This window comes from Gallinula chloropus, assembly GCF_964237585.1.
Source record: "Gallinula chloropus genome assembly, chromosome: 7".
Lineage (NCBI taxonomy): Eukaryota > Metazoa > Chordata > Aves > Gruiformes > Rallidae > Gallinula > Gallinula chloropus.
In genome coordinates this window covers 19,630,227-19,655,943 of record NC_140092.1, presented here as the reverse complement: position 1 = coordinate 19,655,943, position 25,717 = coordinate 19,630,227, and the positions used below count along the sequence as shown (strand labels likewise).

At 35.9% G+C, this 25,717-nt stretch overlaps 1 protein-coding gene across 3 annotated transcripts in view; it reads left to right on the top strand.

The window, feature by feature from the left end:
• Positions 1-25,717, top strand: part of SGCZ (sarcoglycan zeta) — a gene marked incomplete at both ends in the record, with an annotated part of 428,666 nt that overhangs the window by 293,067 nt on the left and 109,882 nt on the right. For 2 of the 3 annotated variants that reach the window (XM_084267066.1, XM_084267064.1), the window contains one exon: positions 23,139-23,240. The exons of the other annotated variant lie outside the window; for it this stretch is intronic. In XM_084267066.1, the coding sequence (XP_084123192.1) occupies positions 23,139-23,240 (102 nt within the window). The remainder of the gene's footprint in view (positions 1-23,138; positions 23,241-25,717) is intronic. 3 annotated transcript variants of the gene reach the window in all.

Below are 25,717 nucleotides of genomic sequence, written 5' to 3'. Positions count from 1 at the left end.
AACCTTTTAAAAGGTAGAAGCTGCTTCAAACCATCTTTTGTGTGTTTGTGTGTGAGAGCATTTACACTGTTGTACACCAGTGAACTGCCTTGCCTTGCGTACTGTCAGTGGCCAGGGCTGGCATAGGGAAGTATTTTGGAAAGTCTGTGACTGAGTGTTTGGTTACTGAAATCTAACAGCCTTCTTTTCCCCCTTCAAATTTCCGCTGCTTAATGATGGGCTTATATTTTGAATCACAGGGATTTAATGTTGAATTGTGGCATGGAGTTTTACAATTTAGTTGTGTAGATGGACTTTTTTCTTTGCCTTGGGTTTTATTTTTTTTTCTTCTCTTTGATTTTAAGGGAAGACAGCTATTTGTGTCACTTTTTTTTCTGCTCTACTTCTAGCTGTGTTTTATCTTTCTACTATGCCCACCTTATTCATGCCATCTCTAAATAATTTCCTTTTTTCAACCTTGGTTTTATGTGCAAGGATTTAATTTCTTGTTCTGTATCTACATTATTATTTTATCTTACAGGAAGCAACACTTTCTAAAGCTTACACCTTTTCTGTTGCAGTAGATATGTACAGATACTTCCAATTATCAGTTACAAAGAGTCACAGGAATATTGGTAGAAGGGACTTCTGAAAGTCCTCTATCCCACCCTGCTGTGTGAAGTGTCACAAACAGCAGAGCAGGTTCATCTGCTGTCCTGACAGCCTCCAAGAATGGAGCTTCTACAGTGTTTCTCAGCATTGTGCTCACACTGTCCTCCTCTCTGAGTAAAATAGATTTTCCTAATGTTCAGCCTGAGTCTTGCAGGCTGCAGTTTGTGGTGATGAATCTTTGTTATGTTGCCATGACTGAGGCTCCACAGGTTTGTAACTGCTCCGCACATAGTTAAAATCTGTGTTATATCTCCCCTCAGCCACCTCTTCACCAGACTAAACAGCTCCAGATCCCAACACGGTAAGTCCTCTGTTCTGGTTCTTAGCAGATCTGTAGAGAACATTCTTTGCTTTTAAACATCACTGTTGAGCTGGCGTGTCGATGCAGAATTGGCCATGTATTCCAGATGTGGCTCCATCAGGACCAAGTAGAAGGAGCTAGAAATTTCCTTCAGCCTTTTGGTGCAATTTGCTTTAGCCCCACTGAGAGCAGGCTATTGTACTCTATCCAGCCTTGCATTTGCTGTAACACACAAATGTTTTTCAGTGGTGTTGCAACTCAGCTAGTTGTTTACTAGCCTGTACACATGTGTGTCATCATTCTTCCCAAATGCACAACCAAGCTAAGTGGTGAAGTTAATGTGCTAGAGAGATGGGATGCCCTCCAGAGGGACCTGGACAGGCTGGAGAAGTGGACCCAGGTGAATCATAGAATGAATCATAGAACCTCATGAGATTCAACAGAGCCAAGTGCAGGGTCTTGCACCTGTGTTGGGACCATCCCCATTATCCATACAGGTGACGAGAAGATGTGCTTGAAAGCAGCTCTAAGGAAAAGGACTTGGGAGTATTCGTGGGTGAGAAGCTGGATATGAGCCACCAATGTGCTTATGCAGCCCAGGAGGCCAACCACATTCCTCTTGCTGTTCTTTCCTGATTTCTTGTGTGGAGATTGAGACTTGTTATATTCTATGGAAAGCATCCTTAAAGATCTGTCATCTCTGTTCTGCTCCCTTGTCCCTGAGGGCAGTTTCCCAAGGGGCCCTACGACTAATAACTGGTGTCTGGGGCACTCTGCTTGGAAGTGGCTACCAGCCTTTATACTGACTGATGTATCAAGTGTCCCAGCCTTTTTCTACCCAACTTGTGTTTTATTCTTGCAATTCGTGCTTTCTCAGGTTCCATGGGAGGGCATGGTGGGAGGTGGTGTCAAAAGCCTTTTCTAAAGTAATGTTTGTCACTGCATACATATGCATTTTCATACAGAGGTCTCTTGTTGACTGCATCGAGTGTGAGGACTTTTTACATGCAGGCTGTTGAATTTGCTGAGGCATTTCTTCAAGAATATGTGACTCAGAAGTATTATTAGTCACTCTGGAATTATTTTCTGCTTTTATTGTCTGCATAAAGTGACTGTTTTCCTAGGGAGACTAGGAATTGAATATAGCTCAGTATTCATCTTAATTGTTACAAAATGCTCTGTATTTTAGTCTGCTATTAAACATCAATCAAAAGTAATCTACCTCTAACAAAATTTTCAAAACATGCAATAATATAGAGGAAAATATTATGATGGAATTAATATAGAACTGCTGTGGAATGTGTAGCAGGTTTTAATTATTATTTTTCAACAGGACATAATGCGAGTCTGACTTCTAGTGCAGGTAGAAATAAAGGCTATTTCACAACAAACACCCCCACCCATCACTTATCTTCAAATACAGTAAGGAGAAGCAGGAATACAAAGCTTTGTGGAATCCCTAACATGTAAGAGACTTTTAATGTAGCCAAAGTCAGTCCACTCACAGTTTGTGAAACCCAATAAATTTAACCTATATCAAGGTTGTTGCTAAATAAGAATGAAGAATGAAAAGTAGGTCAGCTGTGTAGTAACAGAACAAGCAATGGGTCTCCGAAGTTAGTTAGGGAAATGGAATGACAGGGCTGAAGGGGCATGCAGTAGCAGCAGAGAATCATGCAGAGGTAAATAAGGATGAGAAATGGAGAGTTAATTTGTCAAAATCCATCTTTTAACTAGTTTTAAGGTCCTAAAGAGGTTTTTTTCTGTTGTTGTTGTATCAGCCATTTTATATATCATATCTATTATTTGGCTGTGGAGAAATATTTCCACTGATGAAAACATGTGTCATGACTACATGACATTAAATATTGGTACATAAATAAAATACGTATTTCTGATTTCAAGCATTGCTAGAGGTTTTGGAAAAACTCACTTCAATCCCATTGTTTTAAGTATCTTTACATTTATTTGTCCCCTTAAATTGTTTTATCTCAATAGATTTTCAAATTAGTGGTTTTTTTAATTTCTGATGCAAATGGTTTAAGGACTTCCCTTTTTTCATGCAGCATTTAAAAAACAATATAAGAAAATACTTTTAATATTTTTTAATTTTTTTTCTCATACTAATTGCTTTATTCAAATTGGGATGTGCTTCTTTCCTGCTTTGCAGCTCAAATTGAGCAGTGTCCCAAGTCAAAAATTTGGATTGGAATTAAAATTGTTGTGTGTGTTCGATCTTTATAGATACAATATAGTCATGTGGTATCAAAATTTTAAATGCTTTTTTCTCATGTTGTATATTAATATTTAAAAACTTGTCATAGTAATAATTTCTACAGCCATGCCTTCGCTCCTCCTCGGTTTTTCTAGTTAATCATTAGTATGTACTGTCATTAAAAAACCATTAATTTTGACATATACTGATGCCCATACCCAATTAAATTAATCTAATAAGCCAACATATTATCTATTTTAGAACTGTGTGATAATTTTAGCCTATGCAAAGGGGAAATAATAAAACAGATGGTCCTGCCAACAATTTTTATTTATTTAAAACTGGAAGCTGTATGATATACCAATATAGAAGGAAGAAAAGTTTGACATATAGTGTATACCTCTTAACACTCTTTTCTATTGCTCTTGTTTTGATTTAATTTCTTCCACTTGTAAACATAGGTTCTAATTCCAGAATGGTATTGCACATGTTTCATAACAGAATCTGTAGAGGTAAAGACCTCAGATTTTTTTGAGAACTGCAGTAAGCCAGAGTACATGTTAGCAAGAAAAGGCCAAAGCGCAGTCAGGATTTGGGTAGTTTGTTCGTTGTTTTAATGTAGTCTTTTATTTGTTACATTTTAATATTCTTTTTGTTGCCTAGTTTGGATTTTTTTCCCTGTCTTTCTTATCTGGTTCTGTGGCAGCAGATGGTTGTTAAATACCTTCTTGAAATATACTTGGGATTCTTGGATAACAAGTGAACTTGTTTGTAATGTAGGAAACTTCAGCTAATGTCTGCCTTCCTAGACTGGGAGCTATATTGTAGTACAGATACTCAGCATCCTGTGACTGTATCTGTCAGAGTTGTGCTTATGAGACTAGCTAATGAAAAATGCAATTAAAATCTGAAAATATATTCTGGAAATGGTGTTTAGAAGGGTTTGCCCTTCTAAAAACCATTTAAATTCTTGATATAACTGAGTTTAAGTTCTTTATGGCATTGAAGATCAAGGAGCTTGGAGACAAACTACTTTTGTTGTGAGATTTGGAGTTAACAATGTATTTTCCCTCTCGTTATTAAGTAACTTTTTTTGTGTGCTGAAGAGAGGGACTAACATGGTTCTGAATGTTTGCAAATTTCAGATTCATAAAGATAGAGCTAGGAATGTAAGGTTAGGGTGCTTTTAAGTCTGCATATATTATTTATCAGACCAATAAATACTGCACACTGTCTTTGCATGGGTATTTTTAGGAAAGAAGAGTTTGTGATGCAGTGGAAGGTATTACCAACAGAAATAATGACTTACCTGTTTCTTAGTGTCATGACATCAACAGTCAATACCTATCTGGGAGAAAAACTTCAAAGCTTCAGGCAAGCTCAGCGTAAGGATAACTAAGTAAAATTGAATTGCTGAAGGAATCAACTCAGTGCTTTATGACCTTCATTTCTATTTAAGAATTATGATAACTCCTGGGCTGCTATTATATCAATATGAAATTTGAAATAACTTACAGATTTTACTAGGTTGTCATTATATGGTTGATACTCACCCAGCAGCGTAGAGGAGTGAGGATGAGGAAGACAAAAGAAGACCATCACTAGTTCACATCCTTTGACACATTTACTCAACATTATTGTAAACCGCAACTTTGTTAGGATATTAAAACTCAGATATTGAAATCTATATTGCATATATCTGCTGAAATACTGACTACAGTAAAACTTGTGGCAGAAATCACTGTGCCTTTTCCTGACCCAAGATTTCCCTCACTGTAAGTACTAGCAACCTCTCCATTTCTTTGTATGCACTTCATGTTAGTTCTGCATATTCCAGGTTTGAGTCTGAGATCTCGACCATATATTGACTCTGATGCTTTTTGTAATATAAAAAACTGAGACAAAGACCTTAGCATTTAAACTTATGTAAAACACACTTAGAACCCCCATTTTTTTTCCCATGTAATGTTGATTGGGCAGAGAAAGAAGTTTTTGAAGGAGGTTGTGGAGTCACTATCCTTGGAGGTAATCAAAGTTCTACCGGACAGTGTCTCAAATAAGCTGTTCTGGCTGACAGAGCTCTGAGTCTCCCAGGTGGCTGGACTAGGCAAACCTGAGGTGCTGTCTAACTGCAACTATTCTATGTTTCTATTGCTTTTTTAATTGACTGAAAAAACATAGGCATCACTACTGATATTGCATGAAAACATGTTCTGTAATACCAGATACACTTCTAAGTTTCCATGTCTTCTAGACCTAATTTTCAGGTGTCTATAAATTAGTTGATATGTATGCATACCAGACAGGTAAAATGTTCTAGGCAATGTCTTCGAAAACTTGGTGTCCTTTTCCGTGTTTGAGTAATTCTCGATGTTGTTTGACAGCTGCTTTATGTCTCACTGTGGCACAATCTTAATACATTTTTATCATGCCAGTATGTGTCCACAATCTGAAACAGACTTCTGCATCAATGGTCGTCTTCATTTTACAGTGAATACAATGGTAGACTACCCAGAGGTTGATTCACGCTCTCTAGGGTTTCACTTAAATTTTCTGTTTAAAGAACATAATCAAACAGATTGTTCGTACTAGAATTCAAAGAAGCTTCCTGATAAAAATGAATATGCTATGAAAAAATCCTGTATGTAATGGCACTATTACTGCCTAGTATATTTTGAGAAGGTATGATTGCAGGAAGGTAGAAACTTATGTTTGTGAATGGACTTACATTCACTCAGTGAATACATAGGTTTATACAGTCAGAATACATAGGTTTATATAGTCAGTAATTAATTTCCATCTGAAATCTGGTAAATTCAGCTTATAAAGAGGTTGAGCTGGACATGTAATTTGCAAGCTAAAGAAACATTGCTGTTCTGGGGTTTTAAAAAAAAAAAAAGCTGAGGTTTGTCTAGATAAAGTCTTTTGCTTGCTCTAGATAATTTTATAAGGCTAAGCATGAAGTGTGTACTAAGTTCTGTTTTTCTTGCTTAATACCTCAGATAATAGAGGGATCTAGATAGATTGGAGCATTGGGAAGTCAGTAATGGGATGAAATTTAATGAGTCCAAATGCTGGATCATGCACCCAGGAGAGAGTAATGTGGGGACAAACATAAATTAGGAGAGGAGCGGCTGGAAAGCATCCCTGCAGGAAGGGATCTAGGTGTGTTGGTCAGCAGCAGCTCAATGTGAGTTAAGAGTGTGTGCTGACATCCAAAAAGGAGAGGAAGTGGAGAGGGAAGAAATGCTCAGTGGGTGCTGGTCTCATCCTTGATATCTAGTGACAGGATGCATGGGAGTAGTTGAAAGCTGTACCAGCTGTTTATGACTGGATATTAGGAACCATTTCTTTACTTAGAATATGGTCAAACACCAGAACAGGCTTCATAGAGAGATGGTTATAGCTGTCTTCCATCTGAAATAGTCTGTTCTATTCTCTTCTACTTAGCAAGAATGGAACAAATGAGAGAACTACAACAAAAAAAAAGTCTTGACTAATTATACTCTAGTCTAAATGTGTGTACTTAAAGCTTAAGTTAATTTTGCTCTTTAAATGAGTGTGTGTTTCTTGTGACTGGCTGGATGACCAATGCTATCTCAGATGATCCTAGTGTAAAAGTTCTAGCAGGCCAATCCATAGCTAGAAATTAAGAAGCTCAGTCTCAGTAAGTCAAGACTGTAATCTTTTCTGACAAATTACCAAACTAAATCATGAGAGTTTGTTGCATATGAACAAAGCAATACGCAGCTATAAGACTGTGTTTATCAGATAAATTACACTGACCACACTTAAGCAGAAATGCAGTTGTCCCATTCATAGACAGAAATTTATAACCTGACTCTATCCTTCAAGTAACACCTTCTGCTGATGTACAGAGGGATTAGCCATAATCTCATTCATCTTGCTTGGTCAGTTGTGAAACAGTGTAGTCATATAAATTGCCTACAAAAATGGACAGCTTTCTAAAAAGGTGTACTGTTTCTAATGAGACCAACTTCAATAGCTGAAAGAAGTTGAGAAACTGAAGCTCTTCACATCTAAAACAGAAACACCAAATTGTAAAGACCCACAGCTGTCATATCACTGCTGTAAATTATAAAATCAGTTTAAAGACTTTTTAAAAGACAATGCCTGAGGTATAGCAGAACCTTACTTAAGTTTAGGCAGTTAACATGCCCTATTAGTAAAATGGTGGGGGGGTTAACCCTTTTTATTTAAAAATTTGAGGAAACAAAAGGAAAAAAAACACCAAAACACTGCTCACACGTACTATAAATGCAATATCAGCATTCGCTTCAATTTGTTTATGTAGGTAATAAATTAGTCATTTTTAAAGGTATTAATGGTAGTAGACTGATAATTGTACAGTTTTATGTGTATTTTTCCTCCAGTACTTTGAAGGATTATCAATAATCAATCATTCTGCTTTTTGATTCTGAAAACATTTGGGTACAGAAGAGACAACCTGGACTCAGTATCTGGCTGTAAAATGATTGTACTATGCAAATTGTTCATCAATGTGGAGAAACATCTTTTGTCCATGACAAGGCTATTTATTCTAAAATCTGGGCTGTGAGCCAAAGTGTTGTAATGTCACCAACAGCATTATTTTTGTTACAGACATCCTGGTTCTGATTTATATGGAATTACATTTGTTATGCAGCTTAAATTCACAGACACCTTATTTGGGTACAATTTTCAAGAAGGATTTCAAACAAATAAAATAGAGTTAGAAATAAGCTTTAATATTTGGAGTTTAAATTAAAATGATGCTTTAAAAAGCTGTTATCTCTTTTGACTAAATTTGACCTCAGTTAAAAGACCATAACTTGTAGTTTAGATTAGACTTCTATAGGAGTATCTTTAGTACTTTGATAATGAATCTCACAGACCGAAACCAGGACATCACTGTGCCATAATAGTACATGAGTTATTTTGTCACTGGTGAAGGGTCAAACCACGGGTGCTGTTTTTCAAAACACCAGGTAGGAAAAATAAGACAGCAGAGGGAAGTAGAAGTCACCCTTATATTGCATGTATTTCTTGCAAGACCGCAGTAGAAACCCTAAATTTCTGTACTTACACTATGATATTTTTTTACTTTTTGAAAAATAACCCTGACAACTAAATTATTTGCTCTAGTTGTACATGGAGCTTTTGGTATAAAGCATATAACATGCAGTTATGGCAGAATGGCATTTGCATGCAGATGACTCACGTTGTTATTTTTTTTTCTACTATGTCCTGACTCCTAACTTTGAGAAAGCATATTTGATAGATATTTAATATTGCTGGAAAATTAATATTCTACATGCACTGATTTTGAAAGTAGTGCTATCAAAAGAGAATGACCATATTGAATTTTTTTGTCCTCCTTTTTTCACTTTTTCCATCAATAACTTGCTGATGACCTATTATACAAGTGTATTTTCATATGCATTGCAAATGCATCAATCCAAAAACTTGCATGTCCCAACAGATTGATTGTTTGGTCTTCACTGAAAAATGAAAGTTTTGATCCTCTGCATACATCCAAATAGCTTCTGAACTGTAAATATAAACGAAGTAAGGATTCCATCTATCTTTGTAGGATGTCAGATACACTTCAAGCTTATGAAGTGTATTTGGATATAATTTATGATTTGTTCTTAGACACATGATGGAATTAATGGTGGAGAACATCGTCCTTTAAGTTTTTAGTCTGTTATTTTGCTTTTCTCTTACTACATCTTTCTTCCCTAACAAAAATAGAGTTAAAATTGCATTACAGAGATGTAACTGCAGGTGAGTTGCTTTAACTGGCAGCCATACAGAATGTTGCAAAGTAGGGAGATTCAGAAATTTTATGACACTTGGAAGTGAAAGGAAACAACTCAGTGAACAAATACTTGCTGAACATTTAAAGCTGTAGAGATTGTAGATTGTTAAGGATGTTTTCTTTCTGTTTAAGTATCTGCAGATTATACTGAATAAGTATTTTTCCTATGAACCAAAATAGAAGAATTAAGTGAACCTTGAAAAGATGTATAGTGGTGCCTGCAGCTGCTTTTAAGTTAAGATATGCCTAAGATGATATGCCTTGAAATACAAGTGTAAAGACTGAGTTTTAGACACAAGTGATGACATATTTTATATCCATTTTATATATTTTTCTTTGGTGAATCAGTAGACACAGAACAATTACCTAGAGTTTCAGTAAGTGCCAGATTCATCGTAAAGGAATTTTTTACATTCCTTTTGTTCGGTAGAACAAAATGCCCTTGTGTTAAAGATAAAGGTCACATATTTAAGACTTTGAAGATTTAGGATTACCTTATTGCATTTTTAAAAAAGAAATTTTCTCCATCCATACCTTTGAATTTCTTAGTATATCTTTTTTGTATATTCAGGAAAGCTTTGTACACAGAAAATACAGTCTCAAGTTGTCATAACAGCATTTAGTCTGACCTCCTTGTAAAAAGCTCGGGGTTTTTTCAGTGATTTAAAAAAATAAAGCAACAAATAGATAAACAGGTTGACTAAAATGGGACTTTACTGAAGGATGATGATGGATCAAAGGAAATTTGTGGTCGTTCACACTGACGAAAAAGTATGCAAAGAATAAAATTTGCTGAATATTTTTCTCTAAGAAATGAAGAGTTGAATGGATCAGTTGTCTTCATCCGCTGTGCACCCCAGCCATCTCTTTCTTCATTCTCAGTATTTCTCTCTTGAAGTGAAGAGAGAAACACCTATGCTGTTTTTTTTCTACAGATGCTATAGTATGGCCTGTGTTATAATGAGTCATTTACCCATAAAATCTTCTTTTAAATCTCTTCATATTTTTATTTCTCTGAGGGTCTGTGCTTATAGACACGTTTTTGCACCTTTTTTTCTTTTTTTTTTTTTAATAGAACCCAATTTTCTTGTGAAAACTGACAGTTATCCTGAATCTGTGTTCTCTGGATAGACTGTGCTGCATCTGCTTAACTGAATTTGTCAGTCAAAGCCTGTCACTCCTGTCTGGAGAGTCACCACCTCCCAACTCATTTTCACTGTTTCCAGTCTGTGATCTGTTGTCAGCCCTGATTTCAGAACCTCCTTTCCTTAATTTTCCATACTGTATCTCAACAAGGACCCTGCTCATTCTTCTCACGAGTGATGAAGTATATGTGTCAATGAATGTATGAAAGTATTGATGTGAAAGATTTACTACATGCTTAATTGCACTACAGAATATCTGATGCATGTATTCTCCAAACTTCCTTACTGTCTGTACAATAAGAAATTGTGCTTGTTCCATTACTTTGCTACTACTGTCATGAAAAAACACCACACACGTATGGACAGTTATTAGGAACAGTAGTTTTTCTTGCAGTCCAATAAGACTTTGTCAGTGTTTAATGCTCAAGACAGTAATTTTGTCACACTCCTGAAACACTTGCATACATCTTAAACCAGTTAAGTGTACATACATTTTGCTGAGTAATGAAATCAGGAATAAATTTTGAAATTGAGGTAATAAGGTAAATATAATGATTCGGGTTGGATTCAAGGGCAACATTAGGACAAATTTATGATGCTTACAACAACTAAAAAAAACAATAACTGAAAATTCAGACAAAATTTGTTCTTCACCTCTTAATTCTTCCTCATTATTTTTAATTTTATTGTTTTTGATGAACAGATGTCTGAGCATGCAGATATGTTGCACTTTGACTTCTGTAAGATATTGTTTGAAAACAACATTCTTATTTCTAATTGTCTAGAAATGCGCTCAGTAAAATACAATGAACTCAGTAAACATGGGGAAAATATTCTGAAAAATTATAAGAAAGAGTATAAATTCCAATCTATTCTACCATGTCTTTTGATTTTTTTCTTTGTGTGGGTTAGATATTTGCAGTGTTATTAAGTGGGCTTAAAAGAGCTTTAAATGTATTTTGCACAAGAACTTCAATAAAGATGAAGCAAAAATCCAAGTGTGCACCTTGGTAAGACATGTACTGTGTTCAATAGTTTCTGTATGGAAATCTAAAAATAATTATAGACAGAATTATAGGAAGAGTTTTCAAAAGCCACCTGTTTCACCCTCTGCTGCAACATGGCTTAAACTGTACATCATTCTTGAGACATGTATGTCCAAAAAGTTCTTAAAAATCTTTACAGATGGATATTGCAAAATCTTTCTGGTTTGCTTCTTAGGCTAAAAAAATTTCTACTAAAGCCCACCTGATTCTCAGTTTGTTCATTTTAAATTCACTGTTTGTTGTTTAATTATCAGTGGGCATGAAAAAAAATGTTTTCATACTTGTGCGCATCCCTAATTTCTCTTCTTCTGTCTGAACAGAGTAATCAAGTTTAGCCCTTCCTTATAGGTGTTTTTTAAAAAAAATATTGTTTTGTGCTTATTTGTGTTGCCCATTGTTTCATCCTTATCCTGTTACTGGCTTTTTGATTGCTTTGCATCTCATTGATCTCATGGTCATCTTTCAGCTGTCTTCAAATAGTTTGTTTGATTTTCTATTTTGGTATAAAACTCGTGGTATTTTTTGAAAGAGTTCAAGGTAAGTTGATTTTCTAGTTGCCACTGTTTTGCCATTTTAAAGATAAATACCAATTCTGCATTTCTAGTTTTCACCTTCATGGTTTGCTGTCATCCATCTGTTATGGACACTCATGGATTTTGTGTTCATAGGCTGTGTAATTGTGACCTACGCAGCAAAAATTAATGAACAGATCAGTGGAAAAAAGCAGTCTGTATCAAGAACCCAAAAGCTAGCCTAAAGAGATTTATATGTATTTACTTTATGATTAACGGACCAAACACCCCTGTGCACACGTTGCTGAAAGATAGCCCAAAAAATCTATCTTACAAAATTGACCTCAGGTCTGTAGGCTTCTCAGTGCTGCTTCAGCAAGTGCCAGAGCCTCCGTTCATTCATTTACTGGAGATGACAAGAGGGCATGCTATGGCTTTTTTCAGAGAAGCAAGTCTTGTTCTTGTTCTTATTCACTTACATATAACATGTAGTGACTGCTGCTTCCTGAATTTGGGTATTGGCCAGATGGAGGCTTAGAATGGCATCTTAAATCTTGTGGCAAGGGCAATTGATCAAGTGGACACCATGAAAGTAATGACTTTCACCCTTTCAGCTCTTCATTTCTGTGAGGAAGAGGCAGGTTAAATGAGAGAGGATATGTAGATTTCAGAGTTTGAACAGATGTAAATGCAAAGTCCTGGGAATGACCTGAAGTAGACACAGAACTTGGTGGTCAGGAGGCATAGCTGAGATCCCTGACCTTGATTGGATACTATGACTGCAATATATTGAATCTTCTATGAAACCAGAGAAATTGATTGGGAAGTAAAGACAGAAAAGGGGAATCATTATTATTATTTAAAAAAAAGCAGCAGGTGAGGCAAGTAATTCAGAAAAACACTGAAAAGGGATATAAAACAATTCAAGGAAGAACAGGTATCTTGAGTCATCAGAGGCCATCATGTAGCTAAGGGATGAGGGCATCTGTGTGAGCTGGTTACTGACCTTGAGACCTTTAGCCTTTCTTTTGAGTGGCACAAGAAGCTGAAAAGCACAGGCGGTCTCTGTGGTTTGAGAGCGTTCTGTCAGTGCACATGTACTTGGTACTTGCTTCTGCTGTGGGACTTGCTTGTGCTGCAGATCACACATTGATTGGGACCTTTCTGTTCCTTTTAGAGACTGTTGCTGCACTTTGAACAGATCTTCTGATTTAATTTCATCCTAAAGGAATCCCCTTCACATGCAGAAAAAACTGCCCCACAGTCTGAGCCAACATGGAGTAAGTGGGGAAACAAGGGATTGCTGCACTCTGCTGCTCTGACCTATGTCACTGTTGTAGACACATTTTAGCTAATCATTTCTGGCTTGCAGATTTCGTGTACCTCAGCATGTAGTTCATTTTACTCAGATGGCTTGAAAATACCTAGCTTATACAAGTATTTGTAAATGCATTATTCCTTTCCCTGCAGGAACTTAATCCTTTATCACTGGTGCACCAATTAAAACTGAGAACCAATTTATCTTGACCTTTTGACTAAAGGAGAAATTTAAAAGGGGAAAAAAACCCAAAAAAGCATAAAATTGTCAATATTCTTCAGTATCTATTAGAAGCCTTTCTTCTCCTTTGGGTAAATTGGTTCATTAAGGACCCACCATTTCACTACAATTCCTTTTTCACCTTAGACAAGTCTCCCAGGAAATCCTCTCTAAGAGTACTTTTACTGAAATTTGCCTTCTTGAAATGAATTATTTTTAGCTTGTTTTCCTTCTAATCTAACTTCCAAGAATTCTGTCCTTTTGTGACTAATCTCAGCTACATTACTACTTAATCTTCACATTTTTAGCTGTTTCTTCTCTGTTAATTAGAGGCATATGTGAAGCAGCCCATACCCTCATTACTCTTTTCATTAAAGCATTTCAGGAACTTCCTCTTAAGCCTGCCCCCTACTGCATTCACAAAGGAAATTAGTCAGTAACCTATGTTATTGTTCATGTTTGTGCTCTGGTTTACTCGTCACAAATACATCATCCACTTGATACTTCTGGTCTCAGAGAGAAATCCCAAAGTGGCAATATATTTGTTTTTGTGTGTTTGGTTTTAATTTGTAACCATTCTTTGCAGTGATTTAGCACTCCTTTCCCCACTTGGAGTTGCACCTCAAAAGAAGTGTATTCATTCATGTTCCCTTATTGCTCTTCCACAAGAACATGTTTGAATTTTAATTCTTCCATCTCATTCTCTCCCTAGATCATTATATTATTACTGTAATTATAAATGAGCTGAATGAAGTAATAAGCAGATGGTTGGTGAGTCTCAAGTCTAGTCAGACTCATGATTCATGGTGTTAAAGATAGGTATCTTCTTTTTCACTAGCATTGTCATGGGTTCTTCATTTCCTACTGGGGATCAGACCATTGGCTGCTCCCTGATCAGCTGTTTCTCTGGAGGGTGTCCGGTTCATCCTCTGTACCTGGTAATTCTGCATTTCCTTCCAGCTGGTTAGTGCCTTTTTCAGTTGGACATCCTCGTGTCTAACATGATATTGATGCCCTTTTGTATGATATGGGCTTCTCTGCTTCATCAGTTTGCTTATGGGCCTCCTACCAGTTTCCCAAAGAATATTTGCAGGGATTCTTTCATTTCTGGATTCTGTTTTTAGAAGATCTGTACATCCTGGATTGAGCATGGAATCTGGACTGTGAAGAATTCCTCTTCAGGGTTGCTGTGTGGGTACAATTGGAGGTAACCACTGTGTTTCCACACAGCATCTGCTGTAGACTGAAAGATTTGATGACACAGATGACCCTGACGCTGCACTTTTAAAAGGCTGGATTGTAATAAGACACTGTGCTTTCTAAAATCCCCTTCACCAATCAGTCTCTGAAATTGTCCTTTTACAAAACTCAGTGAGATGCTGAACTGTTGATTCGGAAATACATAGCTTTCATTGTCCTTCAATGACCAGGAATTTAGTGATACTATAGAAATTTTGTGATATCATCCCTCAAAGTGATTCAGTAAATTTGTTTTTAAGGTTTGTGTTGAAATTATCCCCTGGACAAGATTTCTGCCATTTACCAACATAAATGGTAACTTCTCAAAAAGTCTTTTGCCATGCTGAGCTATTTGCAAGGAGATGAGGTAGGTCCCTTGATCATTGTGGTTATAACACTCCTCAAAAAAGTGGAGGGTATGATTTTTAATCCCTTCGGACTGCAGAGAGGGAAGTTGAAGCTATCAGTTAGGAGATGAGTGTTCTATTGAGCAGGCTGTTAGAGAAAAGAGGAGTTATTTTCAAGCAACTTCATAGCATTTCTTACACTTTCATTTCCTTTGCCTTGATAGCGGGAGATGGATCTCTGCAGCAAGCTACTTTGCTCTCAGTCCCATTTATTTTATTGAGTGTATCAATAGAGCAAGGTGTTTCGTATTGAAAGATGTGTGGTAGCTGTTTTGAAAAAACATGCAGTGTTTGTACTGGAATACTAAGTATGTGTATAAACTTAGATATTACAAAGACTGCAATGTTAGACAGACACACTTCTTGAAAAGTAAAATTCTGCAACTACCACGTTCGATACAACATTTTCTCCTCACAATAATCACTTTTGGTTTTGACAATAATAGGTTCCTTAGACCATCTTGAAAATTGATTTCTTTAATGCTTTGTGCTACAGTGTGATCAGGAAGCAGTGTAATAGCTCCAACTTAATGATATTTGTTTTGTAAAAAGAAAAGCACATTTTGCTGAATATAAGTGCCAATCCAGGGAGTTAGTGAAGGATGTGCTTGACTGTAGGTACTTCAGTACTGCAGTGTTATGGCTTGTGAGATTATTCAAAGTTCTGTTTTCCTCTGTAGTTACTACAGAGTTGCACTGTTAGAAAGTATTTCAGAAGGAACATGTGCCTTATTATGTAAGTGTAGTAGATTAAGAAAACACAGGGTAAGAAAGGACTTCTGGGCCACTTTACCTAGTTTTTATCACAAGGAACCCTGACGTGAATGAATTCTCAAAAAAAAAGGATAAATAGTATCTGAAAATTTTCTAGGTGATTTACCTAACCACTCTTATTTTCCTGTTGTTCCAGAATCCTATTTCTTTGGATTCTGCAATCTAAACAGGGGAACACTTTAAATCAAGGACTCAAATGTACAGATGAGAGTCCTAACTTGCAAGGTTTATCTTTAAATGATCTTAAGTCTTTTCTGATGGAGAAGCTTGGATTTTCTGGTAATACTAAAAGTTCCCTTGAGACGAGGAATCTTGGTACTGATGCAAAATTACATATTTTTTTCCCAATAAAATTTTAATTATTTATAGAAACTAGATTGTAACTGAGAAGAGAGCTATCATTAGAGTAATGTGGTTATAACAGTTGTCAATAGAGTCTGGTTATCTCTGGCTGAGGGGAAGAAAAATGTCGGCTCTATTAGATGCAGGGTAAGTACTCTAACGTTAGAGTACATAAAGAGTGAGCTATTTTCCATCCAGCTAGCTATGGTAAGTGTTCAAAAGCTGTGGTTTTTTCATTAATCTACTTCTTAGAGATGTGGCTGAACTAAAGTCAGACTAGGAACAACAGGAGGCATTAAGATGGAAAATGGCAGCCAATAATGAACTCTGATTATTTAGTCTAACCAATAATCTATCTGAAGGACAAGCAGAAGTAATTATATTGTAGCTTTGGAGGTTCGGGTTATATATAAAGAAATACTTCAAACCATAAAGGTAGTTTAGGCAAACCAGTAAGTTGGCTTTAAAGAAATGAATGAGAGAAACCCAAACCATTGTCAGGAGTAGCTAAGGTATAGCTGATTTTGTAGTAGTGCAAGAAAATAGTAGTCTTTTATAGAACCTCTAAACTAAGTCCACCACTCAAATCAAGGCATGCTTTATCATTTTTGAACTGGAATAAATGCTGCTGAAAAGGTTACTCAGGCTTGTGTGGTGTTTGCTTTCCTTGCTGTCCCAGTTTTTTCAGTCCTGAATTGCTTGGAAACCACATTAGAAATGTGAGATAAAACTTGAGTTAAATATGGTTGTGAGAGATCTCTAGATGACCTCTAAAGGTCCCTTCCAACCTTATACATTCTATGAATCTGTGTACGAGGGATGGGTCAACATTTTATTGCAGTTTTTTTATGGAGAATTATATTGAAATATTTAGTAAAAATCTTATTTTCAAGAACAAATTCTAATCTTTAGTTAAAAACTAAGATGTATTTATTTTGATGAACTGCCTCATTGTGTAAGTTTTCTTACATGTTTGTTCTGTCTCTCTGAAAGCCTAGTTTCTTCTGAAATAGTTTTGAAGTATTTTTAAGCAGCAGTTGGCCCAAGCATATAGTAGAGTGTAGTGGTGCAAGAACTGAAATGTTGGTTGAGTCAGGCTCATTGAAAAGCCGAGGTGCAAATAACTAACCACCAAACACATAATTTTACCAATACAACCTATTTTGTGTATGTGATTGAATGTATTACAAGGCATCTCCACCCAAATCATCTTTTTTTCTTCTCAAAATTTAAGTGATCTAGCATTAGTTCAGTGTAAGGACTGGAATTCAGGACAAGGAAAGGTCTTAAAAATGGTTTGTAGAGTTTCCTAGAGAAACAGTAGTCTCTGTTCTAATCTTTTAACTGAACTTTACACATACACAACAGAGTGGCACCATACAAATTTCTTATTGTTTCTTATAGTAAATATTTCTTAGGGATTTTTCAGCAAAGGTGACTTTTATATACAGCATGTTTCTTTATTGTTCTCCAATATCACTATGCTAGCAATCTGCAGTTTTTCATTGTTCTTCCTGAAGTCAGGCAACCTCTTATTTGAAAAATAAAATGCAAGAATAATGTGTGATTAAATTTGCAGCGTGACTAAATTATCTTCAAGATGCTGTATTGAAATTGCAACCAAGACTCAAAGGCGGGGAAGCAGTTTAAATAACCTGTGCAATTTCTGTAGACTAAATAAAAACACCCACCCTGAATAATTTATTAGTCTAATTAAAAAAATTATCAGCCTTACAAAAATAGTTTTATTAGTCTAGTTACAATGATACTAACACTTATACAGCCATACAGTTATTGCAGATTTTGCCCAGGAATGATAGCATCAAAAGCAATATAAGCAGACTTCGCTGTTCAGTCCTTTCTCTGGCATTAGGTTTGCCCTTGTATGGTTACATGACTCATTACCATGCTTTGTGAGGAGCAATAGGGAGCTGAGGAGGAGGGGGATGTTCTTCCACCTTGCTCATGGGTCCCCTTTCAGTTTCTACATTTGCTGATGTAATTAGTTATCATTATTATAATTTCATTAGTGCTCAATAAATTTAATGCTATATCCAAGTGGTGAAATATTCAGCTCATACTGAAATAGTTACATTTGAAATTTGTTTTCTGGACTGGAAGTCTATTGGAAAAATGACTTGATCATGTTCTCTAATCCATTTGAAGTCAGATACAGAAAGAAGGGGGAAAGATAATGCGTAAAGGAATAACGTTTTTAGCTGTTAACCTTCAGAGAAGGGACAAGTCTTCTTTACCTCACCACCTCATGTCATGTGTTGTCTGTTTACACCCTGATTTCCTATCTTTATCTTGTTCCTGGTGCCCTGTAACTGACCCTGTATGGACCAGAAACCCTTCACTAAATTGTGTCAGTGATTTACAGAGAATAATTTACCATTCTCTGACCCTGTTTTGTGCTTCCATTCCTTCTGCATGGAATAAAGAATTGAGGAGCATTTTACATTTTCTGACTCATAAGTATTGATTGTAAGAGGCAATAATTATTTTTAAGAACATAAAATTATAATTTATTGTAAAAAAACCCACCAGTGCTAAATATATAGTTCTTGGAAGGTCCATTATTCTGGAATAGTTGTATGTGAACAGATCACGTAGAATTCTACCTTTTTCACTTGACATTAAAGGACACACCTGTACATGAATGAAAAGTAACAAAGCTACCCAGGGAATAGCATACAATTTTTAAGCATGAAAGGTACATTTGATCTTATTGTCTGGTCTGGATAGATATATATGTTTTATTAATATATGCACATACAGACTTCTCATTTTATGATTACTTTTATAATTGAAGAAGCCAGGACATGTTCCACACATTGAAAAAACGTTATAAAGGACAGAATATATTCAGGAGAGTCTAATTCCAGTTAATTTGGATAGTGGTCTGACTTTTCTTTCTTTCAACAGCTTTGAAATCTCATTGTCAGTACTCAATTTCCACAGGTTATTTTTCCCTTTATCTGTATCTCTTCAAACACCGATGCACTGTACTATAGTAATTTCTCCCCCAGCTTTTCGTTGATATCTACACAGTTTCAGCTATTAATTTCAGCAGATGGATGAAAGCAGATATTTCCATCAATCCAGATTTTTACTGTTCCAATGTGTTTATCTGGATATCTTTCTATCATTTTACATTTATTTTTGGTTACTCAAATTTACAGTTATTTTTCTTGGTAAACCAGGAAATTACACTCTGTTTTCATTGCTGATGCCACCTCCCTTTTTTTTTTAATGCAGGACCGTAGCTGGTTTTGGTTGTCCAAGCACTGTTTTTCTGCATGATTGGAATCACGTTCCAATGCTGTTTATGAAATTCAGCATTTTGTGTGTGTGAACACAATACAAATAATTTCCTTTGTCATTTTCCTTCCAACCATTTCTGTGTATCTTCCATTTGATCAAGAACGTAGTCTTTCATCCTACTAATTGTCCCCGTACTATCCCTATCTGTTATCTGTTTTTTTATGTCATTGTTTCAAATTCAGTTGGTTGGGTTTTTTCTGTCTTCAATATAATTCACCACTGCTTCATTGCTTTAACCACCTTTCTTCTAATATTTTACTCTCTTTATTTCCCTTTCATATAGCATCTTTGTAAACTTGCAGGTGTTTTATCTGTGCTCTTTCGCATAACTGCAACCACATTTTCCAGAACCCTTTCCAGGTTTATCCTCTGCTTTGATGCCTACAAGGCAACATACAGTGAATGCTGATCAATTTATAGGACATTGTGTTTAGATACTTAGTGTTTGAATGCTACTTTTTCTCCATGTTTTGTGCAGTGTTTCCCTCTTCAGACTGTGAGCTTTTTGAGACAGAATCTGTCTAAAAAACTGAAGAATGAGGTCTCAGAAATGCCACCCGGAATAGGAGAAGCCCTTGTGGACCCACTAAGCTCTATTGTTAGTTTGTTTCTGAGACTTTGGCAGGTTAAACTTGCTATACAAATTAACTTCCCATTCCTGAAACTCACTGATAAAATACAACAAATTCCAAAACTTAGTGAACAAATTAATTTCTGTGCTTCAGTTCCCTTCCAGTAATGTAAGAACAGTATCACTTTATATAAAGCCACTGAAAGTATTTTCAAATCAATTAATAGTTGTGAAGAACTGTGCAACTTCAGTAACAAACACTTACGGGTACAGAAGCCAAGAGGGAAACTTGACAAGACTGTCTTCAAAGTAGGGTTTTAACAGACTACAATAAATGCAGAGCAAAGAAAATAATGAGGTGAAAGCAAAATAGCAAGTAGGTGCTGATTAAGAGTAGACACAACCTTGGGTAGGAATTAGCTGGGATTTAGAGGGTAAATATTACATATAAGTACAGACTTTACCATGCATATACATGCAAACTTGAACAGATGGAATTTTCCTAGGCAACCTAATTTCAGCATTTCTAGTTTTCTGGAAGTTTGACTTTGTACTTTTTATTGTGAATGTTATTTTGTGCCTGGCAGTTACAAACATTCCTCAGAAGCAGATAAACCAACATATTGAATTTACCTTTTCAGTTAGAAAATGCGTTTATATCCAAATCAATAAATCAGTATCTAATTTTTGTTGAGTATTTATTCACTGCCAAAAATATAGCACGGTGGTTTTGTTTTCTCAGGTTATTCTTTCCTATTATCATTTTATATGCTATTATTCTAGCATGTAAAGAAAAATAGGATTGCTGAAATTGAGAATTAATGGGCATAAAAGCTAAGTCTAATTTTTTAATCTTCTATTTCAAAACCAGGCACCACTGTCTCATATTGCACTTTTTGTTAGAAAGCCTACAAATGCCTGAATTATTTATATGTGAAATTATTTGTATAGACATCTTATCTTGACTTAAGAGATATATTTTGATGTATAATATGATTTTTTTAAGAAGCTTTACTTGATAATTCAGGTGTCATACTGGGCTGGTTTTGGCTGGGATAGGGTTAATTTTCTTTACAGTAGCTAGTATGGGGCTATGGTTTGGGTTTGTGCTGGGAACAGTGTTGGTAACACAGTGATGTTTTCATTACTGCTGAGCAGTGCTTGCACAGAGCCAAGGGCTTTGCTGCTGCTCACACCACTCCACCAGCAAGTAGGCTGGGGGTGCAGAGGGAGTTGGGAGGAAACATAGCTACTGTCCTCAACTGACTAAAGGGATATTCAGTACCACTAGACATCATTTTCAGCATGTAAAGAGCTAGGGGAATAAGAATAAGGGGATGGGGAGTGGGTGGGAATGATAATGGGGGTGATGGCAGTTGTCTTCCCGAGTCAGCATTACACATGATGCAGCCCTGCTTTTCTGGGGATGGCTGAACATTTGTCTGCCTGTGGGAAGTGGGGAATGAATTCCTTGTCTTGCTTTGCTTGTGTGTGCAGCTTGTGTTTTACCTTTTAAACTGTCTTTGTCTAAACCCACAAGTTTTCTTACTTTTACTTTTTCAATTGTCTCCCACATTCTGCTGTGGGAGGACCGAGCAAGCATCTATGTGGGGCTGTGCTGACAGATGGGGTTAAACGATGACGCACAGTTTGAATGCAAACAACACTTCTGCTAACAAAAAGGCAGTTTTTGGCTTTATGTAATCAGCTACCATTTTTGCTTAACGTTACATGGAATAGTAGATTCTCTTGGTGTCATATTACTTTAACAAGTATATTCTGTATTATAGCTAGCTTTAGCTGCTTTGGAAAGGAGTTATATACGCTTTCTGGCTCTGGTAGTTTCTGATTTTGTAGTCATAGGAGTCTAGGTTTCTAGTTTTATAACTGACTTGTGAAGGCATGATCCCCAACAGTATGTTCATTGAAAATCTGTCATAGTGTGGAAAGCTATCCGTCACTGTATCCGTGATTGGGAAATTACAGCAGCTGAATTATGTTGTATAAAATGTAATGCTTTTTGTTGTCTTAAAGAATTAACATTTTGACAGTCTTGCTTCAGATGTGGATGCATTGGTGTCAATCATATCTGCCATGTTGACATCATTATTTGTTTCAGAACGGGAAAAACTATAGTGTTTTAGTGGCTACACTGCCTTTAGATAAGTGTAATGTTTAATTCATTGTCCTCTTCCAGCTTCAAGTATAGCAGTTAGGGACACTGTTATCCAGCTGTTTATGACTGCCCAGCAAATGGAGGTTACTTGTTTCACAATTCAGCCCACAGCACAGAAATTCAAGTTCTCGCTGTTCTGCTAGAATGGAATCAGCAATGGCTTCAAAACATTTAATCAGCAATTAGGTTAAATTTGCTGATTCTGCACTGAAGTGGACCAAGTTGAATTCCACTGGCTGCACACTGAAAAATTCTCTTCCGTCAGGAATATAGTAATAAATGTCCAGGGTTCAAAAATCTTGAATTTCTGTCTGTGTGCAAAATGATCCCTTCTCTGTAGTGTGAAGCAGGTTTCATTATTTTTCCTGTAGGAATATAGCTGAAGCCCTATTATGCCACTTTGCTATACTTTTATTAAACACCGAATCATTTTGTTTGGTTGTTTCATCCAGACATTTATGATGGTCCTTTTCTTATTTCTGTGGACGTTAAGACAAAAACAGTCCTCAGCATTTTGAAGTTCTTTTCACCAGTAAAGTGCTCTTTAGTAGTCATGAGTAACTTCTAATGAAAATCCCTTTTTCTTTCTTCCCATCAGGTATTTTCCTATGTATTTTCATTGCTGGGTAAAGCAAAAAGAGTTGATTCAAGGCATAACAATGATATATTTTTCTAATATTTCACTGCATAAAAATAATAGATTGCTCTACCAAATGTTATATGTATTTTTTGAGATAATTAATATGTTGTTTTACTTAGCAGTTGTAATTCAAGATCTAGCTTCACCTCTACAGTGAAGGAATACTTATGACCTACATTTCTACTCTGGCATTAGGTCCAGCCAAGGAATAATGTATGCAGTTCGCCACCAGGCTGCACAGTTAAATACCTCAGTCCTCGGTGAACCTTTGCCTATAAATCGCCCCCCTCAAGCTCCTGTGCAAGATCATCAGGAGAGCTGAGGACAGTGGGACAGCACTCATTATTTTTAGATATTGGTCCAGCTACTGTGTTCTTTTTACCTTGTTCTGGGTAAGGTTATTTCCTAAAGTGAATATATATTATTGATTGTAGGATGGAATGGGAAATTTGAGAGTCACTAAAAAAGGAATACGACTTGAAGGAATATCTGAATTTCTACTTCCACTATACGTGAAAGAAATCCATTCCCGAAAGGTAGGTGGTTTTCATCTTTTTTCTTAATTTACAGCTAATATAAATTAATCTCTTTAGTCTCAAGCTACAAAGTTTAATTCTCACGCCTCCTAAATTAGCAATCAGTAGAGGGTTTTTTTGAGAATACCCTACCAGTGAAAGTTTCCTTCATGTCAAAAGTGTGGGTTTTTGTTTTCTGAAACCTTGCTTGCCTCTTAAAAGAAATGTCTTATGCCAAAGAAAGGAGATTCAAAGCATCTACATTTTATACTTCAAATGACTTCAGTGTTGGAAATGAAACATTTGACTCTTCATTTGATGTAAACTCCAGATAAACAAGACTGGTAATATGTGCAAAACGCAGTGAAATAAAAAATGGTTTTGTATAGGCATAACTTCTTTCTGGTAATTAGCTACTGTGATGTCTTCCCTTTTTCCCTTCTTTCCTTCCTCTTCATTTTTTTACTCATTAGATACAGGCAATCTTGCTAATCTGCATAACGTTTTGAGGATTTATTTTTTCCAAGCAAAAAAATTTAATGTTACTTAAATGTAATAATTTTATCACTTAGTAGCAGTTGTTACGAGGAAAAAAGAAAATCAAGATATGCATTCAGAAATTCAGCTGAGCTCATTTTAACTCATTTGTTTTGATTCAGGCACGCTGTTTTTATTATCAATGAATTAAAAAATAATTTTTAAATACTGGAAATCTTCTAAGTTCTTTTTGCCACAGAAGGGATGGCCTGTAATCAGAGAGGAATGTTGCAATAGTTTTCAGTCAATTATCTGCAAAGATTTTTAATATGCATACTGCAAAAGTTCATAGGAATGAAAAGTATTTTTATCCCAAATGCTTTCATGGAAAATTCTGTCTGTCCAAATCTGTCTTTTATTAAAGTCTCAAATGGATTCATAAATGAGATCAGTTTCAGTTTGTCTTAATTAGTTCATTATGGTGTTAATAGATGGGAGAAATGAACAGGTAGCCTCTTTGTTATCTTTTTTTTTTTTCCAATGTTTAGCAGAGTTGCAGTTGTACCATGGAATCAAAAGCTCATTTGAAGCTGATATCTTTGCAATCTTTTACCTGGTGCTTATTTATTTTCTGAGATTTTGCTCTTTAAGCAAATTTACTTATTCTCCTCTAAAAGAGCACAGACACTGAGGTGACATTGTTTGATTAATGTTTGAGATGACTTGTAGCATGTGCAATAACTTTTTGGAACGAGTGTGTTTCCTCTGCAGTGGTGACATTGTTTGTAGATTGGAGGCTGGGGGACTCAGCCCTGAAGGTCAGGATGGCACTGCATTCCCAGCACTTGGCACAAAGTAGAGATAGGTGGGACGACCAATGGTATTAGCAGCAGGGCACAGCAGCAGGTGTGCTACTCTTACCGGTAACGAGCATGAGTGGAGTTGTTATGCATATACTGGAGTTACCTTTTAGTAAGTTAGATCTGGAAATGATAACATTTGTTCATTGGCAGCACAGGGTTCACATCTGAACTACTTCTGATAAGAGCCCCAGACAATCTGTTGAGTAGCTAGGCCGAACTGAGCTCTCCAGTGCTGCAGTTTAAATGTGAAGGGGTAAATAAGTTTGCTAATGTAAAATTCGCATATGCTTACAGATGATGAAATCACCGTTTTTCCTGTAGCATACTTGGATCCCCAAGGGAGATCATTCATACCAGGTGAAATGCAGACTTCGGTCTGCCTTTATGAGAAAAGATGTATTGAACTCTTTATATTGCTTGAAAAATTGCCTTTTGTCTTGTGATTGCTTCATTAAAACCCAGAATATGAAAAGTAAATGCTAAGTCAGTTGGAGAACAAATACGCATGCATTCTTAAAAACAACCCAAAACTTCTATTGTTTTTTTCTCTCGGTCAGTTTGCTAGTTTGATGTGATGCAACAAAGCAATGCAAGCTACTTTCTTTGTAGCTTTTTATTAGTGAGATATATGAAATCAAATAACACATAATGCAATAACCTGAATTACTGCAATATTTCTGTTCTTCTGAATTACTTTTCTTTATCATCCTACTACCACATCCATGCTACTGCATTTGTCAATTGAAACAATCAAGATTATTATATAACAATAAAAGGAGTTCATATTGTTTTCTTGAGAACGTATTCTTATCTTTATTGATATTTTTCATTCATATATACAGTAATTAATTCTTGAAAAAAATCAAGTTTTCTCTTGATTAAATTGTTTCCATTGCAGACAAAATAACTCCTTGTTCCTTAAAGTAAGGGGGGTTGTTTTGGTTTTTTCTGTACCATTGACAAGGTTAAAACTATTCTCTGAACTGGGCATGTGTTTTCAAGAGATATCCTTAGAGAAAACAGAATTTAATGATTTAGTTAAGTCATTAGAAAAAGGTCTAGAAAACAAGAAACAATGAATACAAATAAACCTGTAACTGAACATAGGAAACTGAAAACACTCTGAATATCTTTTATTTTTAAATGTTGGTTGTATGA